Raw genomic sequence first — 23701 nt, 5'->3', positions numbered from 1 at the left:
AGCTTGTGCGGAAGCGTACCTTGGACTTTTTACTTTCCTTACGTTACACAGCAAAGGAAAGTGATAAATACTAATTTTCTTTAAACTTTACATTTATAGAATCACATGAGCCACAATAACAATAATGATAAATGTCTGGCCCAGTGTGCCACAGGTGTCAGGTCAGTTTGCATCAGCATAAAGGAATACCTCAGGCATGTTTTAACTATTCGGTGCTGGGACCACAACTGTTTACAATATACATAGATGACCTGGAAGAGGAGACAGAGTGTAGTGTAACAAAATTTGCAGATGACACAAAGATTAGTGGGAAAGCGGGTTGTGTATAGGACACAGAGGCTGCAAAGAGATTTAGATAGGTTAAGCGAATGGGCTAAGGTTTGGTAGACGGAATACAATGTCGGAAAGTGTGAGGTCATCCACTTTGGGGAAAAAAAACAGTAAAAGGGAATATTATTTGAATGGGGAGAAGTTACAACATGCTGCGGTGCAGAGGGACCTGGGGGTCCTTGTACATGAAACTCTTTTTGGAGTTCACCTGCAAAAACATAAAACATTAAACCATGCCACCCGACCTGGGTGACACACCAGACATTTACAAGGCCCTTTTTTCCTTTATTTGTTTTTTTTTTGTGTTTTTCATTTTTTTTTGTTTTTTTTTGGGCACTAAAATCACAATTTTCCCCAGTGCCCCCTATAAAAGGGAAGGGGGACACTAAAAGCACCGGCAATTAAAACAAATTAAACTTAAAAACGTAAAATCAAATTAAAATTTGGTTGCCGGGCGTGATGATGCACTCCAGTCCCTCCGGTGCCCACCTCTCGCGGAAGGCCGCGAGCGTACCGGTGGACACCGCGTGCTCCATCTCCAAGGACACCCTGGACCGGATGTAAGAGCGGAAGAGAGGCAGGCAGTCAGGTTGAACGACCCCCTCGACCGCCCGCTGCCTGGACCGGCTGATGGCACCCTTGGCCGTGCCCAGGAGCAGTCCTACGAGGAGGCCTTCGGACCTACCCGCTCCCCTCCGCACAGGGTGCCCAAAGATCAGGAGAGTGGGACTGAAGTGCAGCCAGAATTTCAGGAGCAGCCCCTTCAAATAATAAAACAGGGGGTGCAACCTTGTACATTCCATAAAAACATGGAACACGGACTCTTCCAGACCGCAGAAATTGCAGGCGGCCTGGGAGTCCGTGAACCGGCTTAAAAATTTGTTGCACGGCACTGCTCCGTGCACCACCCTCCAGGCCAAGTCCCCGATGAATAGTGGGAGGACCCCTGCGTAGAGTGCCCTCCATCGGGGACCCCCGCCTCCTCCGGACGGCAAGATGGTACGCCATGGCGTGTCCGGACGGCCGGCGAGGATTCCTTGTGCATGAAACTCTTTTGAGTTAACCTGCAAAACATAAAACATGTATCCGTGCCACCCGACCTGGATGACACACACAAGACATTTACAAGGCCCTTTTTTTTTTTTTTTTTTTTTTTTTTTGGGCACTAAAATCAAATTTTTCCTTTTTCCAGTGCCCCCTATAAAAGGAGAGGGGGACACTAAAAGCACCGGCAATTAAAACAAATTAAACTTTAAAACGTAAAATCAAATTAAAATTTGGTTGCCGGGCGTGATGATGCACTCCAGTCCCTCCGGTGCCCACCTCTCGCGGAAGGCCGCGAGTGTACCGGTGGACACCGCTTGCTCCATCTCCAAGGACACCCTGGACCGGATGTAAGAGCGGAAGAGAGGCAGGCAGTCAGGTTGAACGACCCCCTCGACCGCCCGCTGCCTGGACCGGCTGATGGCACCCTTGGCCGTGCCCAGGAGCAGTCCTACGAGGAGGCCTTCGGACCTACCCGCTCCCCTCCGCACAGGGTGCCCAAAGATCAGGAGAGTGGGACTGAAGTGCAGCCAGAATTTCAGGAGCAGCCCCTTCAAATAATAAAACAGGGGCTGCAACCTTGTGCATTCCATAAAAACATGGAACACGGACTCTTCCAGACCGCAGAAATTGCAGGCGGCCTGGGAGTCCGTGAACCGGCTTAAAAATTTGTTGCACGGCACTGCTCCGTGCACCACCCTCCAGGCCAAGTCCCCGATGAATAGTGGGAGGACCCCTGCGTAGAGGGCCCTCCATCGGGGACCCCCGCCTCCTCCGGACGGCAAGATGGTACGCCATGGCGTGTCCGGACGGCCGGCGAGGATTCCTTGTGCATGAAACTCTTTTGAGTTTACCTGCAAAACATAAAAACATTAAACGGTGCCACCCGACCTGGGTGACACTCCAGACATTTTCAAGGCCCCTTTTTTTTTTTGTTTTTTGGTTTTTTTTTTGGGGCGCTAAAATCAAATTTTTCCAGTGCCCCCTATAAAAGGGAAGGGGGACACTAAAAGCACCGGCAATTAAAACAAATTAAACTTAAAAACGTAAAATCAAATTAAAATTTGGTTGCCGGGCTTGATGATGCACTCCAGTCCCTCCGGTGCCCACCTCTCGCGGAAGGCCGCGAGCGTACCGGTGGACACCGCGTGCTCCATCTCCAAGGACACCCTGGACCGGATGTAAGAGCGGAAGAGAGGCAGGCAGTCAGGTTGAACGACCCCCTCGACCGCCCGCTGCCTGGACCGGCTGATGGCACCCTTGGCCGTGCCCAGGAGCAGTCCTACGAGGAGGCCTTCGGACCTACCCGCTCCCCTCCGCACAGGGTGCCCAAAGATCAGGAGAGTGGGACTGAAGTGCAGCCAGAATTTCAGGAGCAGCCCCTTCAAATAATAAAACAGGGGCTGCAACCTTGTGCATTCCATAAAAACATGGAACACGGACTCTTCCAGACCGCAGAAATTGCAGGCGGCCTGGGAGTCCGTGAACCGGCTTAAAAATTTGTTGCACGGCACTGCTCCGTGCACCACCCTCCAGGCCAAGTCCCCGATGAATAGTGGGAGGACCCCTGCGTAGAGGGCCCTCCATCGGGGACCCCCGCCTCCTCCGGACGGCAAGATGGTACGCCATGGCGTGTCCGGACGGCCGGCGAGGATTCCTTGTGCATGAATCCCAAAAAGTTAGTTTGCAGGTGCAGCAGGTAATCAAGAAGGCGAATGGAATGTTGGCCTTCATTGCGAGAGGGATGGAATACAAAAGCAGGGAGTTCCTGCTACAACTGTATAGGGTATTGGTGAGGCCGCACCTGGAGTACTGCGTGCAGTTTTGGTCAGCTTACTTAAGGAAGGATATACTAGCTTTGGAGGGAGTACAGAGACGATTCACTCGGCTGATTCCGGAGATGAGGGGGTTACCTTATGATGATAGATTGAGTAGACTGGGTCTTTACTCGTTTGAGTTCAGAAGGATGAGGGGTGATCCTATAGAAACATTTAAAATAATGAAAGGGATAGACAAGATAGAGGCAGAGAGGTTGTTTCCACTGGTCGGGGAGACGAGAACTAGGGGCACAGCCTCAAAATACGGGGGAGCCAATTTAAAACCGAGTTGATAAGGAATTTCTTCTCCCAGAGGGTTGTGAACCTGTGGAATTCTCTGCCCAAGGAAGCAGTTGAGGCTAGCTCATTGAATGTATTCAAATCACAGATAGATAGATTTTTAACCAATAAGAGAATTAAGGGTTACGGGGAGCGGGCGGGTAAGTGGAGCTGAGTCCACGGCCAGATCAGCCATGATCTTGTTGAATGGCGGAGCAGGCTCGAGGGGCTAGATGGCCTACTGCTGTTCCTAATTCTTATGTTCTTATGTTCTTATGTTCTATTTTCATCTTGGAAATCGAATTGTTTAATTATGTCAAATGAGTTTGTTTTGTTTCTGCAAAGATTGGAGTTTTAATGATGTTGATAATTATCAGCAAAATGTAATTTTTATTAACAGAGCTAAGATGTAGTGAAGGTGGTGGAATAAAGCTAATGGGGAATGGGCTGGTGTTCCAATCAGGAACTGGAATTAGATTTTACATCATTTCAGAAAGGAATCTGTAATCAGATTGAATTACAGTTACTTTACAGGATTGGAATTTAATTCCTAATTAGCTTTATTCCACCACCTTCACTACATCTTAGATCTGTTAATAAAAATTACATTTTACTGATAATTATCAACATCATTAAAACTCCAATCTTTGCAGAAACAAAACAAACTCATTTGACGTAATTAAACAATTCGATTTCCAAGATGAAAATAGTTAAAACATGCCTGAGGTATTGTATTCCCTTATGCTGATGCAAACAGACCTGACACCTGTGGCACAATGGGCCAGACATTTATCGTTATTGTTATTGTGGCTCATGTGATTCTATAAGTGTAAAGTTTAAAGAAAATTAGTATTTATCACTTTCCTCTGCTGTGTAACGTAAGGAAAGTAAAACGCCACATGGAAAACCTTGGTGTATAATGGAACACTTTTATTTTCAATGTAATGATGTTTTATCTATTTCTGAGCATTTTTTTCGTAAACTGATGATCTAGTTTGACAAGATATTGACATTTCAGCATCCGTATTAGTGGATTTCTCCATTCTGTAAGTATGTGTATTGGTTGCCTTTAGGACACTGAAAAGTTTTTGCAGAAACTTGATGAAGAGGTACGAGAAGAAGTGCAAGCTAATGCAGAGGAGCAAAAAGATGGTACGGAACCAACAGCAGTGGAAGATGTCTGCATGACTGAAAAACAGCTGGAACAGGCCAATGCTTGTGCAGATTTGCTATCCAAGCAGAGTTCAGAACTTGTTCACCCTAATGATATCCTCAAAACGCTAAGATTGTTCCTTGAAAACAATCAGCGACGAAGGTGTGTGATACTTTTTAAAGCCTTTCTTTGTCCATAAAGGCATTTCCCCGCTTTCTTTTTTCTACCTTTGTCTTCTGGAGGCAGTAACCTATGCTGGGGTACAGTTTTTTGGACCCTGGCTACCTTCAATACCTTGGCACCGAAGTGGGGTCAATGATAAATAGCCAAGACCAATGCTGTTCTCACAATATCTCCATTCACATGGACTTTCCAGCATGGGTCACTATATAGCGAAGAAGAGTGCAAACCCTTCGACCACTTGTGCCACAACTGTGCCCAAATTGAGATCATATAACTTACATAGCATGTATGGCTCAGTTGCACACTATTAGGGCTTGATTTTTCCTACCAAGAGGAGAGAGATGGGCGACGTCCGAGGCGGGCTGCGACCCCCCTCCTGGCTCCATCCCTGCCTCCCCCACGACTTTCCCTGATGGGGCTTGTTAAGCCCATGCTACTAGGTTACCGGCCAATTAAAAGGAAGTGGATCTGATGACGTCAAGGGAAATCAGGGATAGTATTAAAGCCAAGGAAGTGGCATACAAATTGGCCAGAAATAGCAGCGAACCTGGGGACTGGGAGAAATTTAGAACTCAGCAGAGGAGGACAAAGGGTTTGATTAGGGCAGGGAAAATGGAGTATGAGAAGAAGCTTGCAGGGAACATTAAGACGGATTGCAAAAGTTTCTATAGATATGTAAAGAGAAAAAGGTTAGTAAAGACAAACGTAGGTCCCCTGCAGTCAGAATCAGGGGAAGTCACAACGGGGAACGAAGAAATGGCGGACCAATTGAACAAGTACTTTGGTTCGGTATTCACGAAGGAGGACACGAACAACCTTCCGGTTATAAAAGGGGTCGGGGGGTCTAGTAAGGAGGAGGAACTGAGGGAAATCCTTATTAGCCGGGAAATTGTGTTGGGGAAATTGATGGGATTGAAGGCCGATAAATCCCCAGGGCCTGATGGACTGCATCCCAGAGTACTTAAGGAGGTGGCCTTGGAAATAGTGGATGCGTTGACAGTCATTTTCCAACATTCCATTGACTCTGGATCAGTTCCTATGGAGTGGAGGGTAGCCAATGTAACCCCACTTTTTAAAAAAGGAGGGAGAGAGAAAACAGGGAATTATAGACCGGTCAGCCTGACATCGGTAGTGGGTAAAATGATGGAATCAATTATTAAGGATGTCATAGCAGTGCATTTGGAAAGAGGTGACATGATAGGTCCAAGTCAGCATGGATTTGTGAAAGGGAAATCATGCTTGACAAATCTTCTGGAATTTTTTGAGGATGTTTCCAGTAGAGTGGATAAGGGAGAACCAGTTGATGTGGTATATTTGGACTTTCAGAAGGCGTTCGACAAGGTCCCACACAAGAGATTGATGTGCAAAGTTAGAGCACATGGGATTGGGGGTAGTGTACTGACATGGATTGAGAACTGGTTGTCAGACAGGAAGCAAAGAGTAGGAGTAAATGGGTACTTTTCAGAATGGCAGGCAGTGACTAGTGGGGTACCGCAAGGTTCTGTGCTGGGGCCCCAGCTGTTTACACTGTACATTAATGATTTAGATGAGGGGATTAAATGTAGTATCTCCAAATTTGCGGATGACACTAAGTTGGGTGGCAGTGTGAGCTGCGAGGAGGATGCTGTGAGGCTGCAGAGCGACTTGGATAGGTTAGGTGAGTGGGCAAATGCATGGCAGATGAAGTATAATGTGGATAAATGTGAGGTTATCCACTTTGGTGGTAAAAACAGAGAGACAGACTATTATCTGAATGGTGACAGATTAGGAAAAGGGGAGGTGCAAAGAGACCTGGGTGTCATGGTACATCAGTCATTGAAGGTTGGCATGCAGGTGCAGCAGGCGGTTAAGAAAGCAAATGGCATGTTGGCCTTCATAGCAAGGGGATTTGAGTACAGGGGCAGGGAGGTGTTGCTACAGTTGTACAGGGCCTTGGTGAGGCCACACCTGGAGTATTGTGTACAGTTTTGGTCTCCTAACCTGAGGAAGGACATTCTTGCTATTGAGGGAGTGCAGCGAAGGTTCACCAGACTGATTCCCGGGATGGCGGGACTGACCTATCAAGAAAGACTGGATCAACTGGGCTTGTATTCACTGGAGTTCAGAAGAATGAGAGGGGACCTCATAGAAACATTTAAAATTCTGACGGGGTTAGACAGGTTAGATGCAGGAAGAATGTTCCCAATGTTGGGGAAGTCCAGAACCAGAGGTCACAGTCTAAGGATAAGGGGTAAGCCATTTAGGACCGAGATGCGGAGGAACTTCTTCACCCAGAGAGTGGTGAACCTGTGGAATTCTCTACCACAGAAAGTTGTTGAGGCCAATTCACTAAATATATTCAAAAAGGAGTTAGATGAGGTCCTTACTGCTAGGGGGATCAAGGGGTATGGCGAGAAAGCAGGAATGGGGTACTGAAGTTGAATGTTCGGCCATGAACTCATTGAATGGCGGTGCAGGCTAGAAGGGCCGAATGGCCTACTCCTGCACCTATTTTCTATGTTTCTATGTCTATGTTTCTATGTCATCAGCTGGTTTCCTTAAAGGGACCATGCCCACATACATTTTGACAATTGTGCTGTCAGTGATCACGAAACGTTGCTGCAAAGCCATACTCAGCCTCATCCTGCTGTGCCACTCATCACATCCCCATTACTCTGCGTTCCTTACCCTACCCCTGCACATCCTTACACCAACCTATCTTGCACCTCCACCCATTCCTCTGTCTCGATCGACAGTATCACATCCCCATCTCACTAGCCACCCCTCACACTCGCCACCCCTTACACTCACCATCATCCTTGTCCAATCATACCAACTAACAACACATAATGGTAGGTAGTTGGGTGTTATCGCCACTGCTGATGCTAATGTTTTGTCAAACATTGAAATCTTTATTTTCAACACTTTGCCTTCTTGGACAGATATGTGCGCACCTTTGGAAGTGGCTTAGTGAGCTTCAGTGAATGGTGAAACATAACGGTACCCGCTGCAATGGTGATGAGTGTGAAAGGAATGGCTGGGGCATTGTAGGGATGCTTTATGGTGCTGGTGTAGGGTGGTGCCAACCTGGCGCATCATGTGGCAGCCAGGGTGTACAGTGTCAAGTGAAGTAAATCTGGACATGGTGAGGCCATCATTGGCATCCCGGGCAGCAATGTGCTGATGCCCTGTGTCCTGTGCAGCATCAAGAGAAGGTTGCTGTTGTTGCTGGTGTGCCTGGTGATATTGGTGTTGAGTCTGATTGTGGTGAGATTCTGAGGACCACGGTGAGATTTTTTCAAGGGCAACTATGCTGCTGGAATGGATAATAGCTGAAGTTGAGATGACAGAAGCAATCTGTCAATGGTGAGATAGGTTGCTCCAAGGAGGTGACACAGGATAGAATTCACTGCAAACATTTCAAACCTCCATAAATCTGAAAAGCGTATTCCAAATCCTGAAGCTTCAGCTTCTTTGATTGGAAATTGAACAGCTGTGAAATGGTAGCTTTTATACCACTTCTGCAGCTGTCAGTTTGTCAAACCAATCCAGAATCATTGAGAACCCGACACACTTAGCTAAAATGATCCCGAGGAACATGAACCTCGTAAAAAACTTGGAAAAATCTTTTAGACCTGGTGAAATGCTGCTTAAAATAGCTTTAAGCAGCTTCTTAACTACCTCATTTGGCTGATCACCGCTTAGTGCCGGGTCTGCAAACTGCAGCCAGAGCCGGCACTTTGAAAATTCCCAAGGAGGCGGTTTCAGAGCGGACTTCTGACCCGCTGTCAATCACGGCCATTTTGACAGCGGGCCCACCTCCAAATTCGCACTCGCAGGGCTGGTAAGATTCTGGCCTTAGATTCTTTTCTAAATAAGCCATTAAGGGGAGCATTTAAAAAAATTTTACTTTTTAAAAAATTCGTTCATGGGATGTGGACATCGCTGGCAAGGCCAGCATTTATTGCCCATCCCTAATTGCCCTTGAGAAGGTGGTGGTGAGCCGTTGAAGAGGTGAAAGTACAACCACAATGCTGTTAGGGAGTTCCAGGACTTTGACCCAGCGATGATGAAGGAATGATGATATATTTCCAAGTCAGGATGGTGTAAGACTTGGAAATGATTGTGTTCCCATGTGCCTGCTGCCCTTGTCCTTCTAAGTGGTAGAGGTCACGTGTTTGGGAAGTGGGATTCTGTCACTGTTACAGTTTATTCTGTGAAGAAACAACACGAAACAAGATGCTGTATCTTTATGTTTGATTATGCGATTTGTTCAGTTATTTGCTGCTAAGTTTGGGCACATATTAAGTTTGAGTAGCCAAAGGTTATTACCATTTCACTATGCAACATGAGCACTTTTTTGCCATGCAGGAAAAATAGCAGTCCCTCTGAGTGAATGTTCTCACCAAGTCAGATGCAAACAAAACAATTTGAAAGATTAAAAGAAAAAAAAATCACTGACACAATAGTAACGTGGGGGAGAATACTGAAAATGTGAGTTTAAGAAAAACTGGAAAGATCATGAATTGAGTCCAGTAAGGGAAAAATAATCCTTATTTAGCTCTAAGAAGCCTCCTACCAATTGGTTTTAAAATCATGATTGTTCCTCAGATTTTATTTAGCTCTTTTACAACCATTTTTATTTATCTTTTCTGTAAGAACTCATTCTATGTTTTTATGATCTAGCCACAGTTTCTGTTTGAGCCTTTGTTGTGATGTCTTTTGTTAGCTTGCCTCTCTTCTTGCAGCTTTTCCTTACCTTGTCTTTATATACATTTAGGGCTAGATTTTCCACTTTCTGGCTAAGGGCGAAAAAAATGGGCCTTGTTCCAGCGATGCGGGACCTATCGCCCGTGCTGATCGCCGGCACAAGGCCATTTTTTTCCCCGCGATTTTCCACTCGGCCTTAGCCCAGCGATGTCAAATGGGCGATGTGATTTTGCGGTGATCTCACAATCGCCCAAAGAAAATGGAAGTGAATGAAAAAAAAAGCTTCCCTAGCAACGCATTACTGCGCATGTGCAGGTTGATTTTTTTTTCAGGTTGATGCTCTTTCCCGTATTTTGGGAGGTCAGGGGTCATCACATGCTCAGAAGCTCTGTGAGGGTCAGGGAGAGAGAGAGAGAGAGAGAGGAGAAAGTCTTTTGTGGTCTGAATAATCTGATATTAATCTACATGGAGGGATCATTTGAGAGGCGTAGGGCCAAGCCCTTCAGCGAGGAGGCCAATGAGGCCCTCGTGAATGCTGTCAGCACCAGGTGGGAGGATCTGACATGGGGTGGGCATGGGGAACCTCCACCCCGTGCATATCGGAGGATTTGGTCTGACATTGCCGATGTGGTCACGTCGGCCTCTAATGAAACACGCACACCGGACCAGTGCCGCAAACGGTGGAACAGCCTACTGGCAGCTGCGAGAGTAAGTTGAAATTTATATTTATGTATGATTTAATGATCTAAATAGTAACTAGAATCTGCAATGTTATTTGGTTACATTTAAACATAACTAAATTATGAATAAATTTATGCAACCCAGCATAAAGTTAAATGTTGTAGTGTGAAATATGCAACGTAATTCTAATTTGTAATAGAACATTTAAATCTGTCAGTCTTAAATGTCTTCAATGTCTTAAATTGCCTGATCCATTTGCTTATGCTGTGCAATGTTATCGTATCATTTACAGAAGAAGATCTCAATCAATAATCGTGAGCAACGCAGGACGGGCGGGGGCTCTGCCATGGTGCACAGTTTAAGTGCTTACGAGGAGCTCGCAGTGGCCTTGGTGGGGCCAGAAAGCCGTTTGGTCACATCCCGTGGTGTGGCCGAACCCACCCTTGAGACATGTGAGTAATGAGAAATGTGCATTGTGCAATGTGTGAATCATTAGTAAATACTGAAAATATTGTAATTACGCATGTAATGTTATGCAATTAAAATGTAATTTGTTGTTATGCAATTTTATGCAATTACAATGTAATGTTATGCAATTATAATATAATCTGATATATAATGGTGATGTACTATAGATGTTCGAATGAGGTCAAGTTCGGTCATGTTAAACCTTGTAATCACCTGTGCATATGGGGTAAGGAAAGCATTGCAATGTTTTGAGTTCGAGAAAAATTGTAATGCAATGATTTGAATTGTTAAACGTTGTTTATCAAGTTAAAGGTCAAGTGGTCGTCGAGTCAGTGGAGTCTACTACCACTGAACCGTCTCCAACATCCCAGGAGGCTGAAGAAGAAGAGGAGCCACTGCAGACTCCTGCTGCTGTGCTTCAGCAGGAGTAGGAGGAGGAAGAGATTTTTTTTGTGAGTGGGGAGCTACCTGCGGCCATCTCGGTTGAGATGGAAGAAGCACCGGGACCAAGCGGTGTGCAGGTGGCGACGCCAAGGCGCGTCATATTGCAAACGCCAACCCCACGGAGGTCCGGTCAGCGTGGCGAGCAATCGCCTGCCTTGGAGGGCCAGACAGAGAGCTTGATTTCCCTGTGCGGGGTCGCGACCTTATCCAGGGGTTTGAGGGATTCTCTGCGAACTGGAGCCAGTTTCCAACATTCTGGAGCGAGTTCTGCCATAACTTCTCCAACTAGTCTTCTGAGCAGTCACAGACTGCAAGGGAGACCTTGGAGGCTATTCGGCAGCAGACAGCCGCAACCAATGTCCTACGGCATGCGTTGCTGGCTGGACACGGTGCTGCACCCCAAGGTGTCGTGTCTGCTCGCAGCGACACCCCGAGCACGCAAGCGAGTACGGAGGGCACAGTTCTTCCGGACTCGGAAGTAGAGCCTCAGGCTTACGCTTCCTCTCCGGCACCTCCACCACGACAGGCAGTCTTGAGATCCCACTCTGCACGACGTCTTGGTGTCGGTCTGCCTAGACCAAAACGGGCGGGTGGGGTGCAAACACGGGGTGGGACTGGACCTGGAGGGAAATGTGGCCGCAGGTAGGGAGGGGGGAGTGCTTCTCTATAGTTCACTCGTTTTAAAATGTTCACTTGCTGTTATCAATTTATTATACTTTTGTTATTATTGTTACTAAATTGACCAATTGTATTTAATGGTTAAATGTTCACTTGTTCACTTGTTATCATTACTTAACTGTTCACTTTCCATTCTTTGTGAAATGTTCACTTGTTATTGTTACTGAAATGGTCACTTGTTAGCATGACTGAAATGGTCACTTATTATCGTTACTGAAATGGTCACTCATTATAATGACTGAAATGGTCACTTGTTAGCATGACTGAAATGGTCACTTGCTAGCATGACTGAAATGGTCACTTATTATCGTTACTGAAATGGTCACTTGTTGGCATGACTGAAATGGTCACTTGCTAGCATGACTGAAATGGTCACTTATTATCGTTACTGAAATGGTCACTTATTAGAATGACTGAAATGGTCACTTGTTATCATCACTGAAATGGTCACTTGTTATCATTACTTAAATGGCCACTTGTTCTTTAAAATGTTCAATTTCTTCTTCTTCTAACATTTTGGGGATTTTGAGGGAAGGGTGGGTTGTTGCGTGGGGTTGGAGAGAGGGTGTTGTTCATTTGTTCTTAAAAAAAATTTTGTTAATAAAAAAAAAAATTTCTACAACTTTTGTTCCTTCTCTCTTATTTACATAAGTTTTACAACATAAGGTTCTTCATGCAGATTTGTTTGTTTATTCTGTTTCCCCACGGAATATCATTAAATAACTTAACTATGTAAAAGCTATTTACTAAATAATTCCAATATATGAGATCTATTTAGCATAAATAAGGTGATAATACCTATTTATATTCCCTGTCCCAAATTTCTGAGTACAATTGGCTTCAATTTTACTCTCTAAATAACTCAGAACAATTCTCCACCCTTCCTCAGAGGCTAAAAATGGCGTTCGTAGAGCCCATTTCCCTGTCTAAGGCCCTGAAAAAGCAACTATTTTTGAGCACTCTTTTGAGCCTTGCATCGGCCCAGCGAAATGCATGCTAAATGCTGAAACTTGGGATGGGCCTTGTGTGGGCGATCATCTCAGCGATCAAAGTGGAAACTTGGTGGCCTATTTTTCCGGCAATATTTTGTGCCTAGTTTCCACTTTTTGCTCAAAATGGGCGATAGAGGTCCGTTTTGGGCCATAGATGGGCCTTAGATGGGCGATGTGAAGTGGAAAGTCTAGCCCTTACTTTCTTCCAAATGCTGATCTCACACATGCATCCTATATTCCTGACCACCAGCTTTCAAAACAGCAAGTAGAAAATAACCAAAGCTTATTTCTTCCCTGAATTTGGAGTCATCAACCAACATCATTGGAAATTAACACAATTACCATTTCCTTCATTTATAGTCGTTCTTAAATATCTATTTTTTTTAACTAATGTGCAATGTTATTTAGGGGAAATTTCAGACTTGGTATATAAGCAGGAAAAAAAGATTTTAAAATAACTCTGCGAACTGCAGAAATTCTTGCAGTTTGACCATGACCAATGGTGAAAGATGTGAACACATATGAATATGGCTTAATTTTCCAACAAGGTTTTATTAAGTTTATTTTCTTCAGGGGAAAAATGCAGCCCAAAGTGACCACTGTGAAGGAGAGAGATAGCTCTGAGGATAGTGCTTACTGGGATGCCATGGCAAAGGTCATCCCTGAAAACAAAATGAAGATCTGGAATTATCTAGAAGATGCACTGGGAAAGTACTTGTAAGTATAATCGCACACTAAATGGTAGTGAAATGTCAAATTTAAAGTACAGTATTATAATATAAAATTTGGTTCCTGAAACTGAGCAGCAGCATACAATTTTTACTTTTTATGCCACTGAGTCTCTCAATTTTCAAAATATGCATCTCTTTTCCTCACACTTTGGTAAAAATGAATTTTGTGTTTTTTATGCTAAATTTTAAAAATTCATTGGATGTGGGCATCGCTGGCAAGGCCGGCAATTATTACCCATCCCTAATTGCCCTTGAGAAGGTAGTGGTATACAACTAAGTGGCTTGCTAGGTTATTCAGAGGGAAGTTAAGAGCTGTGGGTCTAGAGTCACATATAGGCTGAAACAGGTAAGGATGGCAGATTAGTGAACAGGATGGGTTTTTACAACAATCTCACAGTTTCACGGTCATGGTTTCATTACAAACTTTTTATTCCAGATTTATTTAATTGAATTTAAATTCGCCAGCTGCCATGATGAGATTTGAACTCCACTCTCTGGATCACTAGTCCAGTAACATAACCACAATGCATAGAATAAATATTGTCAATTGGTTGCCCCATCAATGGGCTCAAGTTTTGGCTTGAGTTGCTCCTCTTTTTTTGGAGCAACTAGTTTAGAATGGAGCATCTTCGAAATTGCAATTCTCGGCATTTAGTTTGCTCCAGTTCTAGTCAGTTAGAATAGTTTCATTTTAGAACAGATTTTTTTTTCAAAAGGGGGCGTGACCAGCTACTTATGCCTGATTTGCAAGTTTAGGCAGCGAAAACTTACTCCAAACTAACTTAGAATGGAGTAAGTGTAGATTTTTGTACGCTCAGAAAAACCTTGCCTACACTTATAAATCAGGCGTAAGGAGCGAGAGATGGGGAATGGGGGCTGCGGGGAGGGAAGTTTATAAACATTAAACACTTCACTTTTACAAATAAAGAGCCATCATCAATAATAAATGATAAATAAATCAATAAATCAATCAATAAATCAAAAAAAATTTAAAAATAAAAAATAAAAACAATAATAAAAAATCAATCAATAAATAAAAAATTAAATTTCTACTCACCTACTGCAGCACCGGGAGCCCTCCAACAGCATGCTGGGATGCCCCCCCAGTGTCTCTCTCTCTCTCTCTCTGTCAGTGTCTCTCTATCTCTGTCAGTGTCTCTCTCTCTGTCTGTCAGTGTGCTTCTGACAGCGAGGGGTGGGGGGAGAGGAGAGGGGGTTGAGGGAGAGGAGAGGAGGAGGGGGTGGGGAGAGGAGGGGGAGGGGAGAGGGGAGAGGAGGAGGAGGGTGGGGGGGAGAGGAGAGGAGGAGGGTGGGGGGGAGAGAGGAGAGGAGGAGGGTGGGGGGGGAGAGAGGAGGGGGCAGCGAGGGGGTGAGGGGAGGGAGGGAGGGAGGAGAGAACGGGAGGGGGGGGAAGGCTGAACGGGAGGGAGGGAGGAGAGAACGGGATTGGGGGGAAGGCTGAACGAGAGGGAGGGAGGAGAGAACGGGGGGGTGGGAGGCTGAATGGGAGGGAGGCTGAACGGGGTGGGGGGGTGGGGGAAGCTGAACGGGAGGGAGGGAGGCCGAGGCTGAATGGGAGTGAGGGAGGGAGGCTGAACGGAGGGGGGGGTGGAGCTGAACTGGAGGGAGGAATGGAGGGAGGGAGGCTGAACGGGAGGGAGGGAGGGGGGGAGGCTGAACGGGAGGGAGAGAGGCGGGGGAGCTGAACGGGAGGGAAACCCGAGTCCCGATCTTCACTGCCCAGTGTGCCCATTCGGCCAGGGCTAGGGGACGGCATTCTTCGGATCCCTCCCACGCAGCCTGCACAGATTCGGGCTGCAAGGAGCTACTGCAGATGCGCGCACACTCTAGTGCGCATGTGCAGAGGTCCCGGCACTGTTTTCAGCGCCGGGACCTGGCTTCGCCCTCCACGCGTTCTGCTGCGCTATGCCAAGGGCCTGGATTGACCGGACGGAGGGGAGAATACCAAGGTAAATAATAGGCGCCGTTTCTGTTCTAAAAAGTCGGCGCACCATACGGAGGTGCGCCGATCTAACCCCGGGGGCAAACTTGGGCCCTTTAAATGCACCCTTATGCAACATGCAACTCTCCAACCAAAGGGGTACACAAAAAAAATTGCTGCCAGTCCTGTCTGAGTAAAAGATGCACAGTAAGACAGGTTCACCTCTCTGTGAGAAAGCACGCCCCTTTGCTTTAGTGCTTTCCCCTGACAGCACACTTGACATTGGGAATTTACAGGTATGACTGAAAAGCCTTGGACCACCAATGCCCTACATCACTGCAATCCCAATTCTTAGTATTAATTTTTAAATGCATCTTGATGCATATTTTATTTTAATGCCAAAATGCTACAATCATTATTAAAAGATTAATTTAAGTCACATTATTGAATGCACTAATTCATGTTAGTACTGCACAGAAAATCTGACGGTGAAATTTTTGTTATTTGAAAATGCTTAATATACCATCTCTGCTACCTGCTCTTTCTGAAAAGATATTTAACAATCTACTTTGAAACATATCCCACAATTGCTACACCCCTTTATAGTATAATTTAATAATGGGAACTCGCCACTGAAAACATGGCTTTCTGTACTTCTACATCTGCAGTTCTTTCACCAGTGCAGCTTATACATATGTCATCATATATCTCAATTATTTTAGATTTTGGGTACATATCACATTGGGGAGATGGGAGGAAACAAGCTAGGGAGCTTGAGAAATTAATATGCTTTGCATTCATGTTGCTGTTTATGTAAGTGGGAAAGCCTTGGCAATAGTTTGAGAGCAGTATAAACAGAAATTAGACACTTTTCTCTCATTTTGATTCAGTGGTTGTTTCTTTAACTCCAGTCACAATACATAAGCAGTTTAAATCCATGTGCAGTTTAGATTCCTGTGTCAAGATTGTTTGATACAATTTTGAAAGTTTTATTGGTTACATGCTGAAAAGAAATCAACTCAAATGCTGTGTGATTGGGGGTTAGTTTGCATGTGACTTACAGGCCCCAAATTTCCACATGATTTGCTCCTGATTTTTAGGAGCAACTGGTGTAGAACGGAGTATCTTAGAAATCAGTATTCTCCACATTGAGTGTGCTCTAGTCAGTTAGAACAGTTTCACTTTTGAACAGAATTTTTTTTTTCAAAAGGGGGCGTGTCTGGCCACTTACGCCTGTTTTCAAAGTTTCCACAGTGAAAACTTACTCCAAACTAACTTAGAATGGAGTAAGTGAAGATTTTTGTACGCTGGAAAAAACCTTGTCTACACTTTAGAAAATCAGGCGTAGGTTACAAATTAGGCGTAGGGAACGAGGTGGGGGGGGAAGGGAAGTCATTAAATTGTACAATCAATCCTTAGTTATACTTATACAAATATTATACAAATAAATCAAACTTGAATAAAAATGTATAAGCAAAGAAAATATTAAATAAACCATCTTCCTACCTGTGTGAAACAGCAGCAGCTGCTGTGGTTCAGGCAGGCCTTTCATGTTGGAGACAGGCAGGGGTGTGGCGTCAGTGTCTCGTCTCGACGGCAGCGGCAGGCAGCAAGCTGCCTTCGAGCTGAGCTGCGGTGCTTGAGGCAGGCCTTCATTCCCCGCGAAGATGCAGCACCCGGATGGACTTGAGGCCATTCGGCCATGGGATTTCAGCGGCGTCAGTGGCTGGCCGGGAGCCGAAGAATGAACACAGGACACACGCAGCTGCAGATTTAAAATTCTTTAGGCCGCTCGGCCACGCTTATGGGGCGGCGACAGTGGCTCGAAGGCAGCCGAAGAATCAGGAGCGGACGTGAGGCCATTCGGCCATGGGATTGCAGCGGCGTCAGTGGCTGGCCGGGAGCCGAAGAAAGAACAGCAGCAGCCTTCGAGCTGTGAGGGGGACTGACTGAGGCCATTCGGCCATGGGATTGCAGCGGCGTCAGTGGCTGGCCGGGAGCCGAAGAAAGAACAGCAGCAGCCTTTGAGCTGTGAGGGGGACTGACTGAGGCCATTTGGACAGGGAGAGGCAGCCACATCGACATCTTTATATTTAAATTTGCAGAATGGGTGCTGCATTGTCAACACCACATATTATGCAATGGTTTGCTTCCTCATGCAAGAAATTCTTTGTTCTTGGTGGACGTTGATCCATTGCAAAGTTGAATTGGCACTTTTATTTCTCCAAACACACAGTCTTTAATTTGCAGGCACCGGTTCTGCAAGTTTAGCAGTGAAAAGCTGAACTCACTGATTTCAGCAGGTGATTTGTTCAGCAGCGCTGCTAAAAGCACTCCCTCACACACAGAAATATCAAGAAAATTAAAATACAAGCCTTTGCAGGGGTCCAAGAAACAAATCTTCACTTTTTCTGCAGTACTTTTAAAAATGGCCGAGTGCCAATGTTTACTTCAGACTGCGCATGCGCGAACGCTCCAACGCGCACGCGCAGGGTTGCCGGCACCAAGAAGCCTCATTTCAATTGTACCCGCCCCCTCCTACTTACAAAATCGGCGTGAGTGGTAGGCTCCGCCCCCTGTGCGCCGCGCCAAGCAGACATTGAGCTCCAAGGAGCTCGAGAATACCGCACTTTTCTTTCGCCACGAAAAACAGGCGCCCAGCTCTGAGGTGCGCCTTTTTCGCCGTGTGTGGAAACTTGGGGCCACAGTTTCTATTTATATTTGAGTGTTGGAATATTCAAAATCCAGGAAAGGAAGGAAAAAAGAAAGACCTGCATTTATATAGCACCTTGCACGACCACCATATGTCCCAAAGCACTGTACAGTCAATGAAGTACTTTTTGAAGTGTAGTCACTGTTGTAATGTAGGAAACGTAACAGCCAATTTGCACACAGCAATCTCCCACAAACAGCAATCTGATGGTGATCAGATAGTGCCATGGGATCTTTTACATGCACCTGAGAGAGCAGACGGGGCCTCAGTTTAACATCTCATCCAAAAGATGGCACCTCCGACAGTGCAGAACTCCCTCAGCACCGAACCAGAAATGTCAGCCTAAATTTTTGTGCTCAAGTCTCTGGAATGGAACTTGAAACCACTACCTTTAGACTCATAGAGGCGAGGGTGCTGCCAACTGAGCCACAGCTGACACTTACATCTGAAGTCTTAATAAATCCCCATGACACAAAATATTGATTCTGTTTGAATTGGAGGGGTCAGTTTGAAACTTCTGAAAGAAAAATTCAGTTTGAATTTGTTGTGCATGCAGACTATAGATGTACTCTCTGTGTCGACACTGTATATACATGCTAGCACCACTAGAGGGTGCAACTGGTGGAGACCGGGGTTTCCTGTCCTGGTGGCAGGGGCTGTATAAAAGGCTGCACGCTATACTTGTGCCTCACTCTGGAGTTAGGAATAAAGGACCAAGGTCACTGCAGTTTGAGTACAACACATTGCCTTGTGGAGTCATTCATAGGTATAGTACAAACATAATAGAATTGATAAACAGTTTGGATGAATTAGGCTCCCAAAATGGTAAGAAATTCAAGGAAAAGAAACAATGATTAAATTACAAGTATACAAAACTGACAGGAAACAAACAACTGATTCATCAAGCCATTTACACAAAGGGTTAGAGCTGCATTCTTTTATTATTTTATTCCTGAGTCGGATGGCAGGATATCTATTGTAAATATATAACTATATTATGGTTTTTACCTATTTGGTTGCCCGTCTTTTAAAAAACAATTGATGTGATTCTCTTAACATTTTTGAAGATGAAATGAGACCTTCGGGAGGCTTAGGATAAGTCCAGCAGCTAAAAGCAGGCAGGCAGACTGCTGCTCGTTTCCTAGGCACGTTACCAAACGCTTATTTAAATTTCAAAGTAAGAATAAATACTCTCTGAGCTATGACAAGCTGAGACTCACCCGAGTATGATCTAAGACAGGAGAGCTAAAATAATAGAGTATGAAAGCAAGCAAAGACCCAAAAACCTAACGAGCAGTATTGACAATTCATGAGAGTTCACACTTGCAATGGTGTACTGCTAACACTGCAACAACAACTTATAGCACCTTTATTGTAATAAAACGTCCATGGTTTCATACGGAGACAAAGTTTACAAGTATAATCAAATTATAACAGTGCTTCCTGAATTTATTGATTTTTTTTCCCCTTAGGTTAGGAAAGAACTTGCTTTATATGGCATCATAACACATCTTCAAGCCTTTTTAACAGTTAATTAAGTACTTTTGAAGGGTAGTCACTGTTGTTGCCTAGACAAATGCAGCAGTTGATTCATACACAGCAAATTTTCAATAAATGGCAAATGAGATAAATAACCAGTTATTTTTTTGGTGGTGTTGGTTGAATTGGGAAAATTGACTAGGGCACCAGGACTCCCTACTCTTCTTTGAAGAATGTAATGGAATCTTTTACGTTCACTGAACAGGCAGATGGGGCCTCAGTTTAATGTCTCATCCAAAAGATGGTACTTCTGACAAAGTAGCACTCACTGAGTGCTTGGTTATGTACTGAAGTCCTGTGGTTATGTTTATTATTCCTTTTTATTAAGCTTTATTTGTAGAGGATTATTAATGATCTATGGGTATGAGTACATACATTGGGAGGTTACAATTTTTGCTCCCATTTGGACATAGCAACAACTTATTGATACTGTTGACTAACTTGTTATAGATTTAAGTAACATCTCGATTTTAAAATTCTCATCCTCGTTTTAAAATCCCTCCATGGCCTCATCCCTCCCTATCTCTGTAATCTCCTCCAGCCCTACAACCCTCTGAGATATCTGCGCTCCTCCAATTTTGGCCTCTTGAAAATTTCAGATTTTAATCGCTCAACCATTGGTGGCCTTGCCTTCAGCTGCCTCGGCTCTAAGTTCTGGAATTCCCTCCCTAAACCTCTCCTCCTCTCTACCTATCTTTCCTCATATAAGATGCTCCTTAAAACCTATCTCTTTGACCAAGCTTTTAGTCAGCTACCCTAATATCTCCTTACATGCCTCAGTGTCAAATTTTGTTTGATAACTCTCTTGATAATCCTCATTGATATTAGCTCACGATGGCTTTTGTGTATATATAAAAAATGACAGTGTATTAATATTTAATGAGTAGAGTTCAACATCTTTTTTTACAGCAAAGTCTTGGTCAAAAGAGCAGACTTAAATGCTGAGAGGTATGGCCTTGCTCAGCAAAATGCAGAGTTCAGATTATTGCTGCGACAGTATATGCAATCCGGGGTAAGTGATTTATGATGCACACTTTTTTTTCTTGTCTTCCTTTTCCCTCTTCTTGAAGGTAGTGAAATGACTCCCTTACTTAAAGTACAGTTCCACAGATGACATTTGCCTCCAATGTCTCTTCCAAGCCACCATTATTCACATATGGCCCTTCAGCATTGGCAGGCTATCTGACTATGGAAGGCATGAAACCTGAGCCTGAAGACCACACACAAAGACTTCCAACAGTGCTTCCTGTAAAGCAATTAGAAACGTTGCCCCATTTGTTTTCAGTCTGAACAATGGCACTTTTGTAAGTTGAGAATATCCAGATGTTAACATAATTGATAACAAGTTATGGTTCAGAGATGTACTATATTTCAGATTTTGGGCAATAATGCATATTGATTGGACATGTAAATGTTTCAATGTCCTACTGGCAGTTCTCACCTCTGGTTTCATTCATTTTCTCAAGATATCTGTGGTGTTAGCCAAGAGATTTGTTCTGTGCTTGTATGGCTTCAGATTCTTACTTTATATCACAAAGAAGAAACATTAAAAAGGGAAAACTCCCTTGGGTAGATTCAAAGATGCATAAGTCTCAAGGAGACTGAGAGATTATGTTGCTTACATCTTAAACTGTAAGGGCTGGATTTTATAAACCCCGATCAGTGGCAGGTGGCGTCGATGGCGGGTCCCGACCCTGCTGCTGTCTCCATCCTGGCCTTTGAAATGAATTTCCCCGATTGCGCTTGTTAATCCCGCCCAGCGCGTTTCCCAGCCAATTAGAGGAAGTGGGTCTGGTGACGTCATCAGATGACACGTCATCAGATGGTTTCCTTAAAGGGACCATGGCTAACTTTATTTTGACATTGGTGCTGTCAGTGTTCCACAGCATTGAGGTATTGCAAATACTGACAAGTATTGCACAGAGGTGCATGGCTGCACCCAGGCTCTCCCATGACTCCCTGCTTATGGAGGGAGTCACAGCACACTCCAGCCTCGAACAATCCCTGTCCTGAGTCCCAACGGGCGACAAATTGATCATCCTTGATGACTTCAACGCCAGAGTTGGAAAGGACACTGACCTCTGGGGAGGTGTGATCGGCAGAGAAGGGGTAGGGAATACCAACTCCAATGGCACCCTCCTCCTGATGAAATGCTCAGAGCATGGCCTCGTCATAACCAATACCCTGTTCCGTCAGAAGGACAAATATAAAACCTCATGGCAACATCCTCACTCCAAGCACTGGCATCTGCTAGACTACATCATCGTCTGAGCGAGGGACCGCAAAGACGTGCGCATCACCCGCGCCATGACAGGAGCTGACGACTGCTGGACAGACCACCGCCTAATTCGCTCTGTCATTACCATCAACATTGCCCCAAAACAGTGATGGCAACAGAAACAATGCTGCAGAAAAATCAACACCAGAGCACTCAGAGCCTACCAAGAAAACCCTATTCAGCCAGCTCCTCACCACCAACCTGACGACTCCTAGTGACCCAGAGACGCAGAGTGTCCACAGTGCCTGTTCTGTCCTCAAGGCTTCCATAGTTAGCACCTGTGAAGAGACACTTGGTCACTTGACCAGGGAACGCCAAGACTGGTTTGACGAGAACGACCAAGAGATCCAGGAGCTAATATGCTGCACGTGCAAGGCATTCTTAGACTGGAAACAGCAACACAACTTGAGGACAAGAAAGCAGCTCTACAGACGTCTGACGGTCCAAGGTCCAACAGAAAGCCCATGACCTAAAGAACAGATGGTGGGTGGAGAAAGTACAAGAAATCCAGCAGTTAGCCAATAACCACAAGATGCAAGGATTCTTCAGCGCAGTCAAAACGACCTACGGCCCAAGCATCCAAGGCCCTACCCACTGCTGGCCAAGAACAGAAAGATACTCATCATGGACAGAAAGGTAGTCAGTGTCCGCTGGAAGGAGCACTTCGAGGATCTCTTTAAGCAAGTCTCTGTCTTCGACGTGAGTGTCCTCAACTCCACCCCACCGCATGCCACCCGCCACCATCTTAGCACAACCCCAGCCCAGCCCAGCACAAGGTTGAAAAGGCCATCCAACAACTGAAGAGCAACAAGGCATCAGGAGCAGATGGAATCCCCGTTGAAGCACTAAAACATGACGGAGAAGCACTACTGGCGCAGATTCATGACCTCCTCTCTCTCTTCTGGAAGGACGAGATCATGCCAGGAGATCTCCAGGAGATGTAATTGTGACAAGTTTGACTGCGGTAACTACAGAGGAATCTCCCTGCTGTCAACCACCGGGAAAGTCATTGCAAGAATCCTCCTCAATCACCTTCTCCCTGTGGCTGAAGAGCTCCTTCCAGAGTCGCAATACGGATCCCGTCCACTAAGGGACACAGTGGACATGATCTTCATCGTGCGGCAGATACAAGAGAAATTCAGGGAACAGCACTAACCCCTGTACATGGCCTACTTCGACCCCATAAAAGCCTTCGACACTATCAACTGTGAGGGATTATGGGAGCGTCCTCCTCAGATTCGGCTGCCCTCAAAAATTTGTCACCATCCTCCGCCTGCTCCACGATAACATGCAAGCCATGATCCTGACGAACAGATCCACCACAGACCCAATCCACGTTTGGACCAGGGTCAAGCAAGGCTGTGGCATCGCACCAAAGCATTTCTTGACCTTCCTTGCTGCAATGCTCCATCTCACCCTCAGCATGCTCCCCACTGGAGTGGAACTAAATTAAAGGACAAATGGGAATCTGTTCAACCTCCGCCGTCTCCTGGCCAGATCCAAGGCCGCCCCATCCTCCGTCATCGAATTAGAGTACATAAATGATGTTTGCGCCTGCGCACACTCGGAGGCCGAACTCCAAGCCATCGTCAACACCTTCACTGAGGCATACGAAAGCATGGGCCTTACACTAACCATTCGACGAGGCCTTGGACAACGTGAATCATTTTCCATATCTCGGAAGCCTACTGTCAACAAGGACAGATATCGACGACGAGGTGTGCCTGTGCAGCCTTCGGT

The 23701-nt window shown here is 45.3% G+C and overlaps 1 protein-coding gene across 1 annotated transcript in view; it reads left to right on the top strand.

Annotated features, from left to right (window-relative positions):
- Positions 1-23701, top strand: part of drc1 (dynein regulatory complex subunit 1 homolog (Chlamydomonas)) — a 165265-nt gene that overhangs the window by 132514 nt on the left and 9050 nt on the right. The window contains exons 14-16 of the mRNA XM_070885107.1: positions 4544-4785; positions 13332-13475; positions 20593-20695. Coding sequence (XP_070741208.1) covers positions 4544-4785; positions 13332-13475; positions 20593-20695 — 489 coding nt within the window. The remainder of the gene's footprint in view (positions 1-4543; positions 4786-13331; positions 13476-20592; positions 20696-23701) is intronic.

This window comes from Pristiophorus japonicus, chromosome 7 (genome assembly GCF_044704955.1).
Source record: "Pristiophorus japonicus isolate sPriJap1 chromosome 7, sPriJap1.hap1, whole genome shotgun sequence".
NCBI lineage: Eukaryota > Metazoa > Chordata > Chondrichthyes > Pristiophoridae > Pristiophorus > Pristiophorus japonicus.
The sequence above is the reverse complement of the archived record's forward strand: the minus strand, read 5'-3'. Positions and strand labels throughout refer to the sequence as shown.